This window comes from Neophocaena asiaeorientalis, unplaced genomic scaffold, assembly GCF_003031525.2.
Source record: "Neophocaena asiaeorientalis asiaeorientalis breed wild unplaced genomic scaffold, Neophocaena_asiaeorientalis_V1.1 scaffold191, whole genome shotgun sequence".
Classification (NCBI taxonomy): domain Eukaryota; kingdom Metazoa; phylum Chordata; class Mammalia; order Artiodactyla; family Phocoenidae; genus Neophocaena; species Neophocaena asiaeorientalis.
Genome location: NW_020175105.1, coordinates 384,999 through 405,304, shown reverse-complemented (window position 1 = coordinate 405,304; position 20,306 = coordinate 384,999). Strand labels below are relative to the sequence as shown.

General features: G+C 44.2%; 1 protein-coding gene across 1 annotated transcript in view; it reads right to left on the bottom strand.

The window, feature by feature from the left end:
* ABCA13 (ATP binding cassette subfamily A member 13) overlaps positions 1-20,306 on the bottom strand; it is a 268,906-nt gene that overhangs the window by 7,845 nt on the left and 240,755 nt on the right. The window contains 1 exon segment of the mRNA XM_024764386.1: positions 15,616-15,708. Within this exon segment, the coding sequence (XP_024620154.1) occupies positions 15,616-15,708 (93 nt within the window).

Genomic DNA, 20,306 nt, shown 5'->3' with positions numbered 1-20,306 from the left:
TGATGAATCAGTGAGTGGATTAAATTTTTTGTTAAAATTTCTCTCCTAAATGAAAAGCAAAATGGGCTGAATATTTCTATAGGTTTTCTTTTCTTTGGGGGAGAGTTGAAAAGGACCCTTTTTAAAGCATGAGGAAATAGTCAGGTCAGAAGGATGGTAAAGTAAGCACCCACTCCTGCAGCACTAGACCCCTGTCACCTGCCCAGCCAGCACCATGGACCACGTTGTTTTCAGGGTGCTGAGATTTCAGCTTAAGACCAGGGCCCTCATCCAGCTTCCTGCATTTTTTTCACGATCTCTCAACATTTTTCTTCATTTCAGAAATGCCTTAGAATCTAGATAGATAAAAGATACATTCTAAGGCTGGTAGTAGTACATGTGATTTTCTATATTTCTCAATCCTGATCAGTAGACATTTCTTTTTTTACTCTTTTCATTTTTAAAGAGAAACTTGAGATATAAGTTTAACTACTATCTATAAAGTTGAAGCCCTGACACCATGATTTCTACTCTGAGTAACAGAAGATAACTTTCACTCAGAGTGTGGCGGGGGGAGTCAACAGAGGTCTTTATTGTTGAAATAAATTATTTATGTGATTTTCTGATCAATAGAAGCATAAAAAAGCTTCTAAATGTGTAAAAATCCTCCTCCATAAAAGTAGGCGCCAAGGGCTTCCCTGGTGGCACAGTTGTTGAGAGTCCGCCTGCCGCTGCAGGGAACACGGGTTCTTGCCCCGGTCCGGGAAGATTCCACATGCCGTGGAGTGGCTGGGCCCATGAGCCATGGCCGCTGAGCCTGCGCGTTCGGAGCCTGTGCTCCACAGCGGGAGAGGCCACAACAGTGAGAGGCCTGCGTACCACAAAAAAAAGAAAAAAGTAGGGGCCAATAGCAAACTACAAAAATTATTTCACTGAGCAGGTTGGTTCAGTTTAGTAGAAAACCACATAAGCCATCTGAAAACAAATAGAAAACAAATGTCCTAGCATTGGGTGGGATTCCTGGCACAGCCTCACTGAATCTCAGTAGGAAACACAGGCCCTAACCTGGAAATGTTACAGAGTGGCACATTTTCCTAAAGCAAACACGATCAGAAGCTTGATCGTGAAAGAGAATGGCATTTCTGTGGTTTAGGTATCTGTCCATCCTGGGTGACATCAGTACAAGAAGGGAAGAGTCTTTGGGAAAAGGAGACATTTCGAGCAGCTGGATGGATGTCCTGTCACACCAGACTTCATAACATGGCAAACCCTGGGGGTCTGCCTGCTGACTCAGCCGCCTCACTGTGTTCACTCCACCGCCCTCGCAGAGGTGGTGGGGACTAAAGTAGTCATTCTCACCTTGATTTTTCTCTCTGAGCCTTTCAACGTAATTAAGCAAATGCCCCACGGAAAAAAGTCAGGGCAGTTTTCCTCCCGGCTGGGTGAGTGCTGCCTGGAGAGGCGGCCCAAGCACTCACAGGTGAGACCTCGGGAGGGAAACAGCATCATTAAGATGGGGAACCTCAGAGCCTGCACTCCGCTCAGCTGCCCTGTGGGCAGTGATCACGGCTTCGTAAAGCCCTTCCAGGCAGGGCGAGGGCTCGGCTCCCTGCCCACAAGCAAATGCACTCGATTCTGACTGGCCGCGGTCTGGAGGAGTGGAGGGGGCATAGAAGGGATGATCCTCTTGGAAGATGCAATTAAAGCTCTTCTGAATTTCGTTTCCCAGATAATCTCTGTGGACTCCAGTCAGATCCCATGTAATACAGGCTTTAAAACAATAATGGAATAATGAGGAAAATGAATGATTTTCTTAGCAGAGAGGAATTAAGAGGCAGCCTCCCTCCCTTTGCTGAGAAAATGCTTCAAGAAGCCAGACCCAGGGAGGAAGTCTCTGGGGCCTCAACATGGCTGAAACATTCCTGCTGGACAGCAGGGTGGGTACATACTGACCACCCGAGGAGTCTGGCCAGTGAGCAACAGAGGGCGCACACGGGACCGGGTGGACAGGAAGCTCTGTGAGGCGCTGTGCCCGCCTCCCCCTCAGCTCTACGTTCAACAACAACAGGAAGAAGACGAAGTTCACAGAACACTGGAGCCTGACGCGTTTGGGGGGCGAATAATGAGAGGGGCACACAGCTGAGCCGATGTGGTCCCAGGCCCAGCAGCAAGCACATGGGGTGGGGGGCCCATAGGTGCACAGAGACAGTGGGGCATGTGATAAGGTGATGAGGCACCAGGAACTCACAGGGCCCCTCGGACAGGGGACTCTGAACCCTTGCTGCCATGAATTCAGGCAGGTATTCCCATTCCCCATGGGCAGAGAAGAGCCTAATGATACATGGGTTGTGAAACAAGTCATCAAGACAGTAAATATTTTCTCAGTATTACCCTGGATTCCTCCAAACATGAATTAAAAACTAGATGATACTTATCAAAGAAAATGTTAATTGGGATCATAAATTCTTCTAAAAAGTAGAAGAGGAAGAGCACTTCCCCACTGATTTTATGAGGCCAGTATTACCAGGATACCAAACCAGGTAAAAGTATCAAAAGAGAAAAACAATATCTGTTTTTGAGAGACCAATATCTGTTATGAACATGGACACAAAAATGCTCAACAAAATACTAACAAACTGAACATAAAAAGCAATTACATACCATTATCAAGTGTGATTTATCCTAGGAATGCAAGGTTGGTTTAATATCTGAAAATCAGCTAATATAATACAATATGATCATCTCAATAGATGCAGAGAAAACATTTGGCAAAAGCCAACACTTTTTTATGATTAAAAACACTCAACAACACAAGAATAAAAAGGACGTTTCTACCTAGAGCCATTTTGTAAGAAAAATAAATAAAAGGCATCCATATTGAAAAGGAAGAAGTAAAATTACATTTATAAACAGCGTGAGCGTATATATAGAAATGCCTAAGGAATCCACTAAATACTGTAGGAACTCATAAATGTGTCCAGCAAGGTTGTAAGATACAAGAGCAATGCATAAAAATGACTTCTACACACTTGCAACAAACACTTAGAAAATGAAAAAAATTTTTAATTCCATTTATAATAGCATCAAAATAAATAAAACACTTACGATTAAATTTAACAAAAGAAATGCAGAATTTATATTTTATAACTAGGAAACATCGTTAAAAGAAATTAAAGAAGATTTAAATAAGCAGAAAAGCACACCACGTTCATGACTCAGAGGACTTAACATTGTTAAGACGACAATACTCCTCAAATTGGTCTAGAGATTCAACACAATCTCTGTAAGAATCCGTGTTGAATCCTCTGTGGAAATTACAAGCTGATTCTAAAATTCATATGGAATTGCAGTGGACCTAGGCTAGCTAAAACAATCTTACAAAAGAGGAAATAGCTCAAGGACTAACACTAATTTCAAAACTTACTTGAAAGCAGTGATCAAGACAGAGTGGTAGCATCAGGAATAGATACATGGGTCAATGAAACAGAATTCGGTCCAGAAATAAGCCTGTGGGCCTGTGGCCAACTGATTTCTGACAAGGTGGCCTGGACCATTCAATGGAAGAATCATCTTTTCATCAAATAGTTCTGAGAGAGCTGGATGCACATGCAATGCCCACAGTTGATACCAAAGCTTATGCAAAATGGATCAAATGTTAAAATGATGAAAATCTTAGAATCATGCAGAGTGGAAAGTCCTCATTGTCTCTGATTTCACAACGGATTCTCAGATATGACACAAAAAACATGAAAAACAAAAGAAACAATAGATAAGTTGGGCCTTTTCAAAATTAAAAACAACTATGCTTCTAAGGATGTTATCAAAGTGAAAAGGCAAACCATGTATCAAGAGACAATATCTGCAAGTCATCTATCTGAAAAGGGACTTGTACCCAGAGTATGCAACTCTTTCAAATACATAACAAAAAGACAACCTAATTTCTTTTAAATGGGCAAAAGATATGAATAGACATTTCTCCACAGAAGACATTCAAATGGGCAACAAGCACACGGACATATGCTCAACATCGTTAGTCATCAGAGAAATGCAGCTCAAAATCACAGCGAGATACTACTTAACATTCATTGGGATGGCTGGAATGAAAAGTCAGAGAATTAAAGTAACGGTAAGGATGTAGAGAAAAGGGAACCTTCATTCACTGTTGACAGGAATGTAAAATGGTGCAGCCGATTTGGAAAACAGTCTGACAGTTCCTTCGAAGGTTAAGCACAGAGTTACTATATGACCCAAAAATTTCACTCCAAGGTATATGCCCAAAGAAATAGTGAAAGCCGCCAGTCAGAAAAGACCACACACTACGTAATTCCATTAATATGTTAATAATAGACAGAAGACAGACTAGTGAGGGCTTAGAACTGGAATGAATAGAAGGGGGTTAGCTAAAGGGATAGGGTGTCTTTTTGAGATGATGAAAATGTTCTAAAATTGGCTGTGGAGATGGCTGCTCATAACTGTGAATGATACAATTTAAATGGGAGAGTTACAGGACATGTGAAGTATATCTCAATTCATCTGTGAAAAAGCAAAGAAAGAGGGTGGCTACTGCTTAAAAAAAAATTAGTGACAAATGTTTGGGATTGTAGTAGTTTGTAAACATGGCCCCAACTCTCTGCACCCTCCCATACCCACACCCTTCACCGCATAACCTTGCTGTGTTCTTGCCCTAAGAGGTTCTTGCCCTACTTTTCTACTCTTTTTCTTTAGCCACATGACTTGGTTTGGCAGGTGTGATGTGACCTCAGGCTTGAATCGTACTTGTGCAGTTTGGCCATTCCATTTTGTAGCCCCGCTGCTGGGAGGCTTATCCCAGGAGAAGGATGAGAGACCGTTGGGACAGAGCCGCCAACCTGCAGCTTCAGGAGGACGAATGATGATCGTATAAGCCACTGCATCTTATAAACTTCATTTTGCTGCTCTATGTAACAAAATCTAACTCAGGGAAAAGTTTTTTTTTTTTTTAATGCTTTTGATAAAAGAGAACCCAAAATCAAATTTGTAAAATGCTTCTCAACTATGAAACCATGAAATGTTACAAGTTCATGCATTTTTCTCTGAGTGCACACACACATCTAAATTTTAAGCTAACTGAACCCAGAGTAAATAAACTTCCCAAACTCCAATCTTGAATTATTTGAAAATGGAAATATAGTTCTGGCCTAAGAGAAATCCATTTCCTTGGCTAGGCTGGGTCTTCTCGTGCTGAGACCGTGTTTAGAATCAGAATTCACCATCCCGTGGTGCACGTTAAGCTTTGGAGGCATGTTTTCGCTGTCTGCATCGCACGTTAGTTCTTGGCAGGTCGGGGTGCATCAGGGCTGAGTCTGGCTACCCCGCAGAGAAGTGACAGGAGAATACTGCCAAGGCTGTGGCAGCAATTAGGCCTGAATCATGCACCTGATGGCTCCTGTTAATGGGGACACTGAGTAAGACAGAGCCTGCTTCTAAAAGCAGCCAACGGAGGATGAATAACACAGAAGCTTCTGAGAGAAAAGCAGGTTTCACCTCATCCAGAGATCGGTGGGATTGGAATGGAAGTCTTTATCAAAGGGGTTGGTTGCTGTTATTAGTAGTTGTTCATTAAGCTGGACAGACCCCAAATGCTCCACAGCCTCCTCTGATTCCTCTTTCTAAGGCCAGTCGGAGAACCTGGAAGAAGATAGCGTTTAGTAAAGACCCCCCCATGCACTCTGGACTTTACATTCCTTCACTCATTTATTTATTTGCTCAACGAATACCCTGAGCACATGTCATGTATCGGGCACTGTCCCAAATGTCAGACATACAGTAATAAACAGAAACAAAGGTCTACCCTCAGAAGATTTATATTCCATTGGGAAGAAGTTGAAAATAATCAGGTAAACACACCAATGCTGTGTTTCACATGTCAGAGTACGTCTGTTCAGATTTACAGATGAGTGACAGAAAGCCCAAAGCAGCAGGATATGAACAAGCCTATAGTCTGAGGTCAGCCAGTGCAGAGGGGTAAGGCCTTCCTGTGGCCCATTCTGTCCCATTGCTCTGTTCACAGGCCTCCATTGCCGAGGTTGCTTCATCTCTAGCCATTACATTTGCATTCAGGTTGGAAGGAAGGAAGGAAGGAAGGGCAGAAAAAGTGTATGCCCTTTCCTACAAAGTCATATCCTTGAAGTTTCTGGCACCTCTTCTATTATCTCTGTGCCCACACGTAGCGGTTGGTCGTGAGAGCTGGAAAATGCATTCTTATTTCCAGGTGGCCGTGATGCCAGCTAACCTCCAGGGGCTCTTCCGCTGCTATGGGCAGGTGGACTAGATACTGGAGACCCCTCTGGAGTGGTAACTGTTGAGAGAACTGAGGGAATAAACCACGCATTCATCTCGGGAAAAGAGGACATCACAGCCTCAGGTGGGAAAATGACTGGTGTATCCGTCTACTTCTTTTCACAGTATTACCAAATATGTATGATTGTCTCCATTAAGAGAAAAAACCAGCTTTCAGAAATGTGAAAGAACTTTTACAAGCTCTAGAGGTGGTGTTACAAGTTTGACTCTAAATCTCAGCTGTCTCATCCAAGGGGGTCGGTCTGTGTTTCAGGAAGAGGGGAGTCTGTTTTCTCAGTAGACGCAACAGAAGAAGGGTCCACTCCCCTGCTGCAGCGCTTTGTCGATCCATCAGTTTGGGGTCAGGTGAGTGGGGATGACAGCTGTAGTATGAAAGGGATACGGAACTCAGGAGTCGAGCATTGAGTTTGAAAACTGCTTCTTTCAATTGTAACTCTGTGTTCTGAGCCAACCGCCTAAATTCTTTAGGTCTGAGTTTCTTTAGGGTGAAGTGGGTAAACTCATAGCTATCACATTGTAAGGATTAAATGAGATAATGCACAAAAAGCACCCGGCAAATGGCCTGAGTTTGGTAACCTTTCAATAGATGTAAGAGCATGGATGAGGGCCCCGACCTGTCATATCCGTGTTCACAAACAGTGATGCAAAGGTGTGAAGAGCCTGGCTATCCTCTCCCTCTGTCGCCCAAGAGTCAGCCGTCACCACCAGCTTTAGGCTTCTTTCCCTGGCTCCTGCCAGGGGGAAGGGCACAGGGCAGAACACAGAGCAGTTTCTTCCTTATGAAGCCCCCAGGCAGCTCCTGGAGCTCACAGAGACATGTCTCTGCTCCCCCCCACCTCAGCCATCCTGGCGCCCTGATTTCTCCCCGACAGCCCCATCTTCCATCTCCCAAACCCGAGGGTTAGTGACCATGATGGCTCCTCCCTCCCTGACTCCCCAGACCAGCCGGCTGTAAAGCTCTATTCTATTGTTCTGCAAAGCCCCCCACCAAAGCTTTCTTCCCCACACGCCCTGTCCCCAGCCAACTCCAGTCCATCTTAATTAACATCCAGCTAAAGAACAAGAATCGCCTTTTAATTGCCATTCCTGCTCCTGTTTCTCGTTCCTTCCCTTTGTTCCCTAACGTTTCACCCCAGCATTTAAGTCTTCCTTGGTTTAACCCCAAAGACTGTCTTCAAATGGATGCCCCGCTATTCACCCTGGGCCTGTGTGACAGTCCAGCTCTTGTCAAACTCGATTTGTGCTGTTTACCTCCAGGTCTCTCCCAGCACCAGAAACGCATGCATAGTTGAGTCACCTCCCACGAATACACTTGGTTGAAATGCCTCCTCTTCCACGAAGCCACCCCACCAATCCATCACTTAAAACACTGGGCTAGTGTTGTCTCCTCCTAACCCCTACTGGGTGCAGCACTTACAGTCTCTTGTATAATTTCTGATTTGTTCTTTAGGGTTCATGCCTTATTCATCTCTCCAGCTCAACACCCTGTGACTACACAGACACCCCAAAACATTTGATGACTGTTGCATCACACAGCGTTTTGTTCACCAAATCACCACAGCGTGTTGTGTTTACGTTTCTGTGTATGCCTGTCCGTCTGACACAAGACTTACTGACTCGGGGGAACCACACCTGCGTTGGGCTCCTGAGACAGGTCCTCAGCAAACGTGCGTGAATGAACAGGAATCACGATGTGAGTCTGAATCCAGGGAGAAATCTCTCATCACTTCCGTTCCCCATCTTCACCATGGGTGAGAAGCAGTCTATTCGTTCTTGAGGGAAAACGACAGCACGGTGCCCCCTTTGGTAAGGTGACAGCTCTGGATGACGTCACTCATGAGCTGAACGCCCAAGACCAGGGGCATCCACCCAGAATGCCCAGCAGGAGAAGAGCACGCAGATGAGAAACTCTTAGGGCAACGCTGACCGTGTTCACGCAATGCGGTGTCATGATGGCAAACGTGATGACGAATTCCGCGGGTCAGCCAGGTGTCCACAGGCTGAGGAGAGCTACCTCCTTTCTGAGGCGTAAAAGAAATACACTTGATAAAGAAGCAAATTGCTCCCTCAAAAATAGGGACAAAGAAAGTGAAGAATGTTAAATAAGTATTTTGTGAGACCTCACTGAGGCATCTCTCAGCTTAGGAACATGGTAAGTGGGTGGGTGTCAGAAACTTAGCGACAATAGAACACACGGAAACACCGCCAAGAGGAAGATCGACAGGCGTGAGCAACTGGCCCAGATGTGGTTGTAGACCGGGCAGGGTCTGCATCCGTACACGTCTGCACAGCCCCAAGATGCACCCCAGCGGGAAGCAGGCTGGGTGTGAGGCGACCGTCCTGGGGGCTCAGGAGTCAGATGGGCCACAGGTGAGTCCCAGCCCCATGATGGCTTCACTCCCTTTACTTGTTACATAGGGGTGATCATGAAGATACACGTCGCAGAACAAAGTGGAACCAGAGTGCTTGGGTTCATCCAACCTTTCCACTTACTAACCAGTGACCCTGGGAATGACACTCAACCTTTCCAGTCTTATTTTCTGTGTCTGTAAAAAGGGGTCATAATGATGGCTACTGGGTTGGTGGTCATGAGGAATAAGCTACCTGATACGTGTAGAACACTCAGGACTGGTGTCTGGAACGCACTATGTAGGTGTCATCTCATGCTAGATAATCTACACACAGTACTTACTCCAGGAGGGAAGAGAACATGTAACCAATGGCTACCAGATAAAGGGTGAGACCTGGGACTCATAGGAGAAGGGCTGTTCCATAGGCTGTGGAAGTGAGAATGGAAAACAGGAGTGACTCCTGGGAAGGGGCCCGATCACCGAGGAGAGGGGGTCTGAGACTGCAGGTTATGGTTGCGCTCTACAAATTTCAGAAAAGACAACTTCCTTAGCCGGGGCAAAAGGGGGAGGGACGTATTCCCAAATTTCTTGAGCCTGAAGGGGGTCACCCAGGGGCACTGGCACCTCTCCTGTTCCGACTGGAAATGGGGAAAAGAAAGCCGCAGACGGCATCCAGGCTCCAGGGTCACTGAGCACCGGCAGTGGAGGCCAGTGGGGGGAGGCTTAGGGGAGGGCAGGTCCTCCAGGAGGAAGGAAGACGTCATCATGGGGGGATCCAGCCGAGTGCGGAGAAGGACGGAGTGAGAACACAGCTGAGGAGGGTCTGAGAGGAGCTCACAGTGGCAAGAGGCCTGCGGTGGAACAGGGCAGGGACCACATCGCACATCACAAGGTTGACGCAGAGGCTGGAGGGCTCAGAGTGGGGGGAGATAGGGGGCGTGGAGGGGGAGAAAATGCCACTTTCCCCAGAGAGACCACGCCTTGGAAATTCCCTACTCTAGACCCTGTCTGTCCTTCTGGCCAACCAGTTCCCACTTTTAGACAAATCGGGATGGGACGCCGTCTGAAGCTGCGATGAGCAGGACGCAGCCCCGAGCCAGAGCCAGGAAAAGTCCCTTAGTAACTCCCAGAAACTGAAATCTAGCATTGGCTTCTTTCCTGAAACGATAAAGTATGACTCCATGATTATCAAACTTGAACTTGGCTGGTTCTTTGTTTATGAACACAAAGAACATTCAAAAATATATTAGAATGCCAACTCTACGGTTAACACAGTGTTTAATTATTTACAGCTGTCACTTAAGACACCTTAAGAAGTTAAAAGAAAACAGTCTTGAAGTTGAGGAAAAAAAAAAATAGGACGGCCAATTAGGAAAGGAGTGAATTTAGAGTCTGGCAACATTAGCCCTCCTGGGGGATCAAAGCCTAAACACTTCAGGACCCTGTGCATCCTCTTTGGAATAGTTCTCCTGGGTTCCCTGGGCCCAGGGGTCCAGGGCCAGCTGCTGCTGCCCCCAGGCTCCATCCCTGAGACAGTAAGGATGCCTGAGCACAGAGCCATCCTGGGGCGGACAAAGGACAGAGGTTGTGCTCTCCAGGAGCGTAGGGTCTAATTGGAACCAGGCAGGATTGGCACAGACAGACCTCCCGGCAGGGAGGATGCAGTTACCTGCCAAAGAAGAGGACAGGTTGTCACTGTGAGGAGAAAACAAGGAAGGGAAGTGCGGAGCCTTGGAGAGGCCATGGGTTCCCCCCACAAGGAAGGAGGACGGTGCTGGCAGCTTGGCAGGGATGCAGTCATGGCTGGGAGGTGTCTGAAAGAGGTTGCAAAGGCGGGACAACGGGGCAAGGGAGAGATACTCAGAGGATGTGGGGGGCATCCTGGTGACCTCTACCTGTCAACTTCCCAGTGCCCTCCAGGCCCACGGGCTCCTGGATGTCATTTCTTACATCTGAGCTGGGACCAGACTGAGGTTGGAAGGAGAGGAAGATGCTTTTCTCACTCAGACCCTGAAACTTCTGCAAAATGAGGTCACCCAGGGCCCAGGGGATCGACTTGTGGGATGAAATGCCCCATGTGCGGAGCTGGCCCCTCTTCAGGCCTGTTCCCAGTTCCTCCCGTTCACTGTCCCTCCCCTGCCAGCCCGGAGAGCCGAGCAAGAATTCAGTGTCCTCCTAACCAGATTTACTCGGAGACTTCCCTACATCCTCCAACCAAACCTCCCCGCCGCCAGATGCCACGGTTGGTACTTCTCCTGTGATGCATACCTATTAGGCCTGTGACACCAGAGGTGATGTGAGCCTCGCTCCCCGGGTGACGGGCACCCAATGGGAGAGACTCCATAGGACCAACTGATCCCTCCTCACTGGGCTCACGCACAGCCCCTCCTCTCAGGAGCTCTGACGAACTCTTCGGTCCAATCATCTCCTGATAGGGTGGCCTTACACACCTCACATTTCCTACAAATGCAGTTAATGGATCCCGGAGGGCGGAGGCAGTCTGGGTGGGCAGCAGAACGCTGGGCTGTGATGCTCAGAAAGGAGTAGGGGAAGGGACTCGTGTCCTTTGGAGGAATATTCTCTGATGGGGGAGGATGAGTGGGTTGCCCTTTGGGCCCAGGAAAGGAATTCAAACGAGCAAAGGTGGAAGGAAAAGAATCAGGGCACTGAGAGTCGAGAGTGGATGAAAAACACCCAAGAAGAGGGAGTGCAGCCCGGGATGGCCTGGACCTGGTCTTGCCTGCAGGCTGGGGGTGACATGGTGGCTCTGAGGTCTGGGAGGCACCTCTCTCCCCTGCACCATCTCCGGGGCTGTGCCGTCCCAGCGGATGGGGCAGGGAGGGCAGGGCCTGTGCTCTCCTTCTGTGTCTCTTTTTCTGTCTGTTTACCTCTCCTACACCCTGCCCACATGCTCTTCCACCCTTCCTACTTCTGTGGCTCTTGGTTTTACCCATCCCTGCATCCTTTTCCCCTCCCGCCCCACCTGGAAGATGGATTCTGTGCCCAGTTGAAACGGAGCAGGACTCTATGGTCCGTTCCCACCGTGTCCTCCACCTGCCTTTTGTCTGGGGGAAAACTTTAACCAAAGAGTAAGTTTAATCAAAGAAGTGAGAAAATGCAGAAACCAAGGAAAACAGTCCAACAAGAGTAAACAATGATAGTTTGGTCATTAGGCAAAATCAAGGACCTTTAGTTGCTCCTCAAGGGCTACAGATAATATTCCGAGCCATGTCCTGTGAGCTGTCTCCTAGATACTGAAACCCCCAGCAGATGGAAGAAGTGAACTACACGATGACCAGACTGTAGCCATGACATAAGCCGCCACAATTCCGAGAACTGGCCTCAAAGAAATGGGGACAAACCAGTCCTGGAACTGAAGACTAAATGTCCTTAAAACAATCAAGATGACACTGGTCAGGCCACCGATGACCAACTTCAAGGTGACTGTCAGAGCTGACTGTGCTGTTTCTGCACGTAGCCCCCTCCCTCTGTCTATAAAAGCTCTTGCCCACTGGTTGTCGCTGGCGGGGAGTCAGCCTTTGGACAGGAACCCACCCTCCCCCTCCCCAGGATGCTGGCCTCTGAAATAAAGCAAACCCTCCTTTCCACCAGCCTTGCCTCTTTGCTGGCTTTTGAGCAGCAAGCAGCCAGACCCCACTCTGGGTTGCACAGTGAGCTCTTATTTCGGCGGGGCCCCTGGCTGCCATCAGCATTGCATTTTCTGGGATTTTCCTGAGGGTTTCTAGTGGCTGATGATGGGTCAAGACCAGCACTGGGATTCGGAAGCTGAACAGGGGCTAAACCTTCACTACCTCCTGGCTCCCCACTCCTCTGTCTCTCTCTGTGGGCTCTCCTGCACCTGCCCTCGTGGTTAGGGGATTCCCAAGGACACACCCCGGCATCGCCCCTCTACAGGGTTTCTGCAGCTCCCGCCCTCAGCTCCCGCTTCAGACCATGTCTCCTGACCCAGGCAGGACCCAGCCCAGCCACCTCCATGTCTCCACAGGGAAACCCCTAACTCAGGTCTGAGCCCAACCTCAGGTCCATCTCTCAAACATCGCTTCATCCTGAGTTCTCTCCTCAGAGACCCCCCACCCCTACTCTCTCTTCTTCATTCTCTCCTCACTCTTTACACATTCCCTCTGTCCCCAAATCACGGGATCACCCTGGACTCTCCTCCTCGGCTGCTGCCTTTGCTGACATGCTTAGCATCACACTGTCTGGACTCGGGGCTCAGGAACATTCATTCCCACGGCTTCATCCTGGCTTTCATCGTCTCTCACAAAACCCATCACAGAAACTCTCTCTGACCCTCCTATATCCTGACTCTCTCTGGGGGCACAGTGGGATGGGTCACTCGGGTCAAACTGCCTGTGGCAGTAACAGCAGCAGGCACCCCAGCATGACCGAGCAAGGCCCTCTTCTAAGTTCTCTTACATGCGTGTGGTCCTCACGACAACCATCCCACAGCTGGGGAGACTGAGACCCAGACACCCTGTGACAGGCTCCATCCAGGGGCAGCCAGACCAGGCCTTCATCTGCCAGGGATCCCCCTGCAGGAACCCAGCAGGGCATCCACAAAATGGTCCAAATCGTACCTCTGGACTCATCACCCAAGGTCACAGCAGACACCGGGCAAGAAATCTCCTTCTGCCCCGGTAACAAGCCTGCTCATGTAGTCAGGGCAACAAGGCTGGAAGCCAGGAAGCTGGTCCCCTGTCTGCTTCACCACCCTCAGGGCAAGCGAGTGCAGGGACTGAGGGCCTCAGGGATGTTGGGGGATGCTGGCAGAAGGGCAGGGACCGGGTGGAGGAAGGAGCCTCTTGCAGCCCCCCACACCCCAGGGATGGAAGTGGGCACCACATTGATGACCCCCAGGTTTAGGAATCCAGCGTTCCATAAAAATGATCAATCCTGTGTTCTCCATCTCAATATTATGGAAAGACATGTAGTCAGTTTGTCATAGGAAAATACCAACTTTACGAACTATTTTTAAATGTATCAAGTTCAAGGTTCCAGTGACTAACCCACAAGCCATCTGTTAACAGAATTCTATGGTACACATTGCTATGTTCAAATTGGATAACCAGCAGGGACGTACTGTAGAGCACAGGGAGCTCTGCTCAATGTTATGTAACAACCTCGGTGGGAAAAGAATTTGAAAAGGAATGGATACACGTATATGCATAACTGAAAAAAAAATGTATCCTAGGGGGAAAAAAAGAATTCTACGGTTCATATTTACTAATGATCCATCCTCACCCCTATTACACACGATCAGACCTAAAACTCAGAGGCAGATGAGAGCGATGAGCACACAGACCGGAACAGCAAGCGGATGCACCTCCCCACAGCCTCCCCTCCCCCGCCCCTTCCAGAGACGTCGGCAAACCTCTTGAAAGGCAAGTAGCTAAACTCAGACATACATCACCTGACAATCAGGCAAGGACTATGGAACTTTATGTGAGCATTCATAAAGGCGAGGGAGCGTGAAATATTATTTTCTTTTGATGACCCTCATTAAAGGTGAGCAGAGCCCATGTTGAGAACAGTTTCCAGCGGGTTTATCTGATGAAGGATTGACATGAAGCGACAGTGAGCATGACCAACCAGCAGCGCCCGGCTCTCAGCTGCTGGAGAATTGTCGTCCACTCCCCAACGCGGCATCTCCATCCACACATTCATGGTATTTTCTCCATAAAATAAAAATATTTCAACCTAATATATATATATGAATTTAACAAATCTCTACTTGGGAATTCTTACTTTAAACACATTGAATAACTGAAAATGAAAAGAGATGTATCAACATATATGAATAAATTATATCAAAAGGAACAGATTAAACAACAAATTTAAAAGAAATTAGAGGCATACCTTGGAGATACTGCAGGTTCCATTCCAGACCACCACAATACAGCAAATATCGCAATTAAGAGAGTGACACAATATTTTTGGTTTCCTGGTGCATATTAAGTTATGCTTATACTATACTGTCTTCTAATAAGTGTGCAATAGCATTATGTCTAAAAAATATACATAGCTTAATTTAAAACAATACTTTGTTGCTAAAAAATGCAAACTGTCATCTGAGCCTTCAGTGAGTCATAATCTTTTTGCTGGTGGAGGGTTTGAAATATTGCAAGAATTACCAAAATGTGACACAGAGACAGAATATGAGCAAATGCTGTTAGAAAAATGGTGCCAACAGACTTGTTCAATGCAGGGTGGCCACAAACCTTCAACTTGTAAAAATGCAGTATCTGTGAAGTGCAATGAAAGCAAAGCACAATAATACATGGTATGCCTTGTAAACTCTGAAAATAGCTTAGGCAACACTGAATTTTTAAAAAAAAGTTATACGGGGACACAAAAACACTCATACAACTTGATAACAAAATCATTATGATTCCAAAAGGTAAATGGAAAAAAAAGACAATTAACCAGGAAGAAATCTAAGCGATTAAAGCGTGCTAGGTCTCTAGTCTATTAGTTGAACTAAGAAGCAACCACAAGGACCGTCTTTCACCCTCTTGAATCAATGGGGGCCTTTCTCCAGGTGCAGCACTGGCTGCTGACCCGCTCTGGGTGAGGAATATGTCAGAACAATCTTTCTATGTGGTATTTTGTATCAATGAGGATACTTTTGGTCCTTGTTTCACCTTGACTGTGTAATGGTATTTCCAACCCTCCCAGTGTCACCGCAATGACAGCATGTGTCTTCATGGGCAGAAGACAGTAAGACCTTGGTTGGGTGGTGGGGGAAGCTGGGCTCTGCAGGGTGATGGTGGGCACCCCTGGTGATGGTGTTTCACACACAAACATGCCCGTCCCCTCTCAGCCTCCATCTCCCCTTCTGTGCCCCTGAGGTGCCTGGACCTCCGGTTATAACCACATCCAGCTACAAATTCACAGGAAACATTTAAGTGGAAAGATGGCAACGCACCTGTTTTTGATGTGCTGTGGGGAACCCAGGCACTGGAAGCTGTCATGGACCATGATGGCAAGTCTCGGGCACACGGCCCCACACTCCTCCATGCTGGGGAGACAAGACCCAGGGGTGAGCCATGGCCCCAGGCACAGGGCTTGAATCAACAGTGAGATGAGCAAGGAGACAGATATACCATTACTGAAAAGCAGCTAATTTCCCATAGAGGGACCTCACGAAACCCAAAGAAGTACTTTGGAAATGGATAAGACTTTATTTAGGTGGCCAACTACACAACTAACAAAATATTAGTAGCCTTTCCATATACTAGGAAGACCAGTTACAAAATATGTAGGAGAGAACCTTTAAGCAATAATCCAAAAGAGCAAAATAGATCAGAATGACCATCATAAAAAATGTGAAAGTCTTATGGAAAGAAAGATTTACTAATGGACCTAAATGAAATCTTGAATCAATGGAAAGATGTGTCAGAAAAAGGGAAAAGAATGAACATGTTTTAAATGGGAAATTATTATAGTATAAAAATTATTGTAATATAAATTTGTAAGTTTAAAATATAAGTATAAATATAAAATAAATTTTGTATACAATATAAATAAAAATCATATTTTAATGCAGTATGTAATACATAAATAATAAATAATACAGTATATAATACATAATAAATAGCATTGTAATTTGTAACTATAATTTAGCTTGTAATATAATTTAATATTATGTTGATATAAAGTATTCTATCAAGACTTATAATTTACAATTTTATTATTATAAGTATGTAAAAGTATGATACAAATTATAAGAAGGATTTAGTATAATATTGATCAACATTTTAAGCTTATCACTCCCCATAAGAAAAATTAAGAGGCAGAAGAAGGTCACACAAGAAGAGAAGTGAAAGAAGACTCACCCCAGAAAATATTAATATTTTCTTAAATAATTAAAGTGAGACAGTATGCTAAGGAATTACAAGACAGGTCACTGGAACAAGATAAGACACTGCAGATGAGACATTAGTATTTTAAATACATAGGGGACCAGAGGATGGAAACATTCTAAGTGGGTTCCCTTTTCTCCACACCCTCTCCAGCATTTATTGTTTCTAGATTTTTTGATGATGGCCATTCTGACAAGCTTCTAATAAGTGTGTCAAAATGCAGCAAATTAACATTAAAAAAAAACTGCAACAAATACAATGGGTAACATTTGATGTACTTATTATAAAGAACTCATATATATTAGCATAAAAATAAACAAAAATTCAAGAGAGGGAAAGGGGTAAATAACATATAGAGACTTTCCCCCCAAAAAATGTTCATAGGTAATAAACATAACAATAAATTACAAACTTAAGCAGCAAATAAGCAATCTTAAAATTATTTTCTAGCCAGGCAGGCATTTGTCATGTATGCCAGTGTGTGTTGCAGAGAAAAATGCTTTTCCCCCATCTCCAGTGTGAATAAGAACAAGAATTCTCAGATCCAAAAAATACCCCAAAAGCTAGATATTCTCTCAATTAAAGATGTCATTTCATATACTACTGCTGGGAATGAAATATGGACATACCTTTCTGAAAACCAATTTGGCAATAATTCCTTACCTAGGAAATTACCTTAGGAAACACAGAAAATATAAATGCATATAACAACTTACTTAGAATATGAAAAAATCTAGAAACAGCTTGCACAGTAGAATAATATAATACTCATATAAATGAGGGTGCATCTGTGTGTGTGTTAGCCATTAAAATGAGGGTTTCTAGAGTCAATTAATTGTATGTGGAAAAGGTAATGATATAGGAATGGTAAAATGACAATGCATTATAGGAAAATTGCACATATATGCTAGAAAACTGGGAAGACAACATGGGAAAGGAAATAGTCAATCAGGTCGAGGAAGCACAGAGAATCCCAAATGGGATAAACCCAAGGAGAAACATGCCGAGACACATACTAATCAAACTAACAAAAATTAAACACAAAGAAAAAAATATTAAAAGCAGCAAGGGAAAAGCAACAAATAACATACAAGAGAATCTTGATAAGATAAACAGTTGAGGTTTCAGCAGAAGCTCTATAGGCCAGAAGGGAGTGGAAAGATATATTTAAAGTGATGAAAGGGAAAAACCTACAACAAAGATTACTCTACTGAATAAGGATCTCATTCAGATTCGACGGAGAAATCAAAAGCTTTACAGATAAGCAAAAGTTAAGAGAATTCAGCACCACCATACCAGCTTTACAACAAATGCTGAAGGAAATTGTCTAGGCATTAAACACAAGAGAAGGAAAAGACTTACAAAAACAAACCCAAAACAATTAAGAAAATGGTAATAGGAACATACATATTAATAATTACCTTAAATATAAAAGGATTAAAGGCCTCAACCAAAAGACACAGACTGGCTGAATGGATACAAAAATAAGACCCATATATATGCTGTCTACAAGAGACCCACTTCATACCTAGGGCCACATACAGACCGAAAGTGAGGGAATGAAAAAATATACTCCATGTAAATGGAAATCAAAAGAAAGCTGGAATAGCAATACTCCTATCAGACAAAATAGACTTTAAAATAAAGATGATTACAAGACGCAGTGAAAGACACTACATAATGATCAAACGATCAATCCAAGAAGAAGATATAACAATTGTAAATATTTATGCTCCCAACATAAGGGCACCTCAATACATAAGGCACATGCTAACAGCCATAAAAGGGGAAATCGACAGTAACACAATGATAGTGGAGGACTTTAACACCCCACTTACACAAATGGACATATCATCCAAACAGAAAATAAATAAGGAAACACAAGCTTTAAATGACACATTAGACCAGATGGCCTTAATTGATATTTATAGAACATACCATCCATACCAAAAGAATACACTTTCTTCTCAAGTGCACACAGAACATTTTCCAGGATAGATCACATCTTGGGTCACAAATCAAGTTTTGATAAGTTTAAGGAAATAGAAATTGTATCAAGCATCTTTTCCAACCACAATGCTATGAGACTAGATATCAATTACAGGAAAAAAAAAAACTGCAAAAAATACAAACACATGGAGGCTAAAAATTACCCTACTAAATAACTAAGAGATCACTGAAGAAATTGAAGAGGAAATCAAAAAATATCTAGAAACAAATGACAATGAAAACACGAAGATCCAAAACCTATGGGATGCAGCAAAAGCTGTTCTAAGAGGGAAGTTTGTAGCAATACAATCCTACCTCAAGAAACAAGAAACATCTCAAATAAACAACCTAACCTTACACCTAAAGCAATTAGAGAAAGAAGAACAAAAAAAACCCAAAGTTAGCAGAAGGAAAATCATCATAAAGATCAGATCAGATCAGAAAGAAATGAAAAAGAAATGAAGGAAATGATACAAAGATCAATAAAACTAAAAGCTGGTTCTTTGAGAAGATAAACAAAATTGATAAACCATTAGCCAGACTCATCAAGAAAAAAAGGGAGAAGACTCAACTCATCCGATTTAGATATTAAAAAGGAGAAGTAACACTGACAGCACAGAAATACAAAGGATCATTAACGACTAAAAGCATCTATATGCCAGTAAAATGGACAACCTGGGAGAAATGGACAAATTCTTAGAAAGGTACTACCTTCCATAACTGAACAGGAAGAAATAGAAAATAGGAACAGACCAATCACAAGCACTGAAATTGAAACTGTGATTAAAAATCTTCCAACAAGCAAAGACCCAGGGCCAGATGGCTTCTTAAGTGAATTTTATCAAACATTTAGAGAAGAGCTAACACCTATCCTTCTCAAAATCTTCAAAAATATAGCAGAGAGAGGAACACTCCCAAACTCATTCTACAAGGCCACCATCACCCTGATACCAAAACCAGAAAAAGATGTCCCCAAAAAAGAAAACTACAGGCCAATATCACTGATGAACATAGATGAAAAAATCCTCAACAAAATGCTAGCAAACAGAATCCAACAGCACATTAAAAGGATCATACACCACGATCAAGAGAGGTTTATCCCAGGAATGCAAGGATTCTTCATTATACAATCAATGTGATACACCATATTAACAGACTGAAGGATAAAAACCATATGGTAATCTCAACAGATGCAGAAAAAGCTTTTGACAAAATTCAATACCTATTTAAGATAAAAACTCTCCAGAAAGTGGGCAAAGAGAGGACCTACCTCAACATAATAAAACATATGACAAACCTACAGCCAACATCATTCTCAGTGATGAAAAACTGTAAGGATTTCTTCTAAGATCAGGAAAAAGACAAGGGTGCCCACTCTCACCACTATTATCCAACATAGTATTAGAAGTTTTAGACATGCAATCATAGAAGAAAAAGAGATAAAGGGAATCCAAATTGGAAAAAGAGAAGTAAAACTGTCACTGTTTGAATATGACATACTATACATAGAAATTCCTAAAGATGTCACCAGAAAACTACTAGAGGTAACCAATGAATTTGGTAAAGTAGCAGGATACAAAATTAAAGCACAGTGTATAGGAATCTCTTGCAGTCCTATACACTAACAACGAAAAATCAGAAAGAGAAATTAAGGAAACACTCCCATTTCCTACTGCAACAGAAAGAATGAAATACCTAGGAATAAACCTACCTAAGAGGCAAAAGACCTGTATGCAGAAAACTATGACACTGATGAAAGAAATTA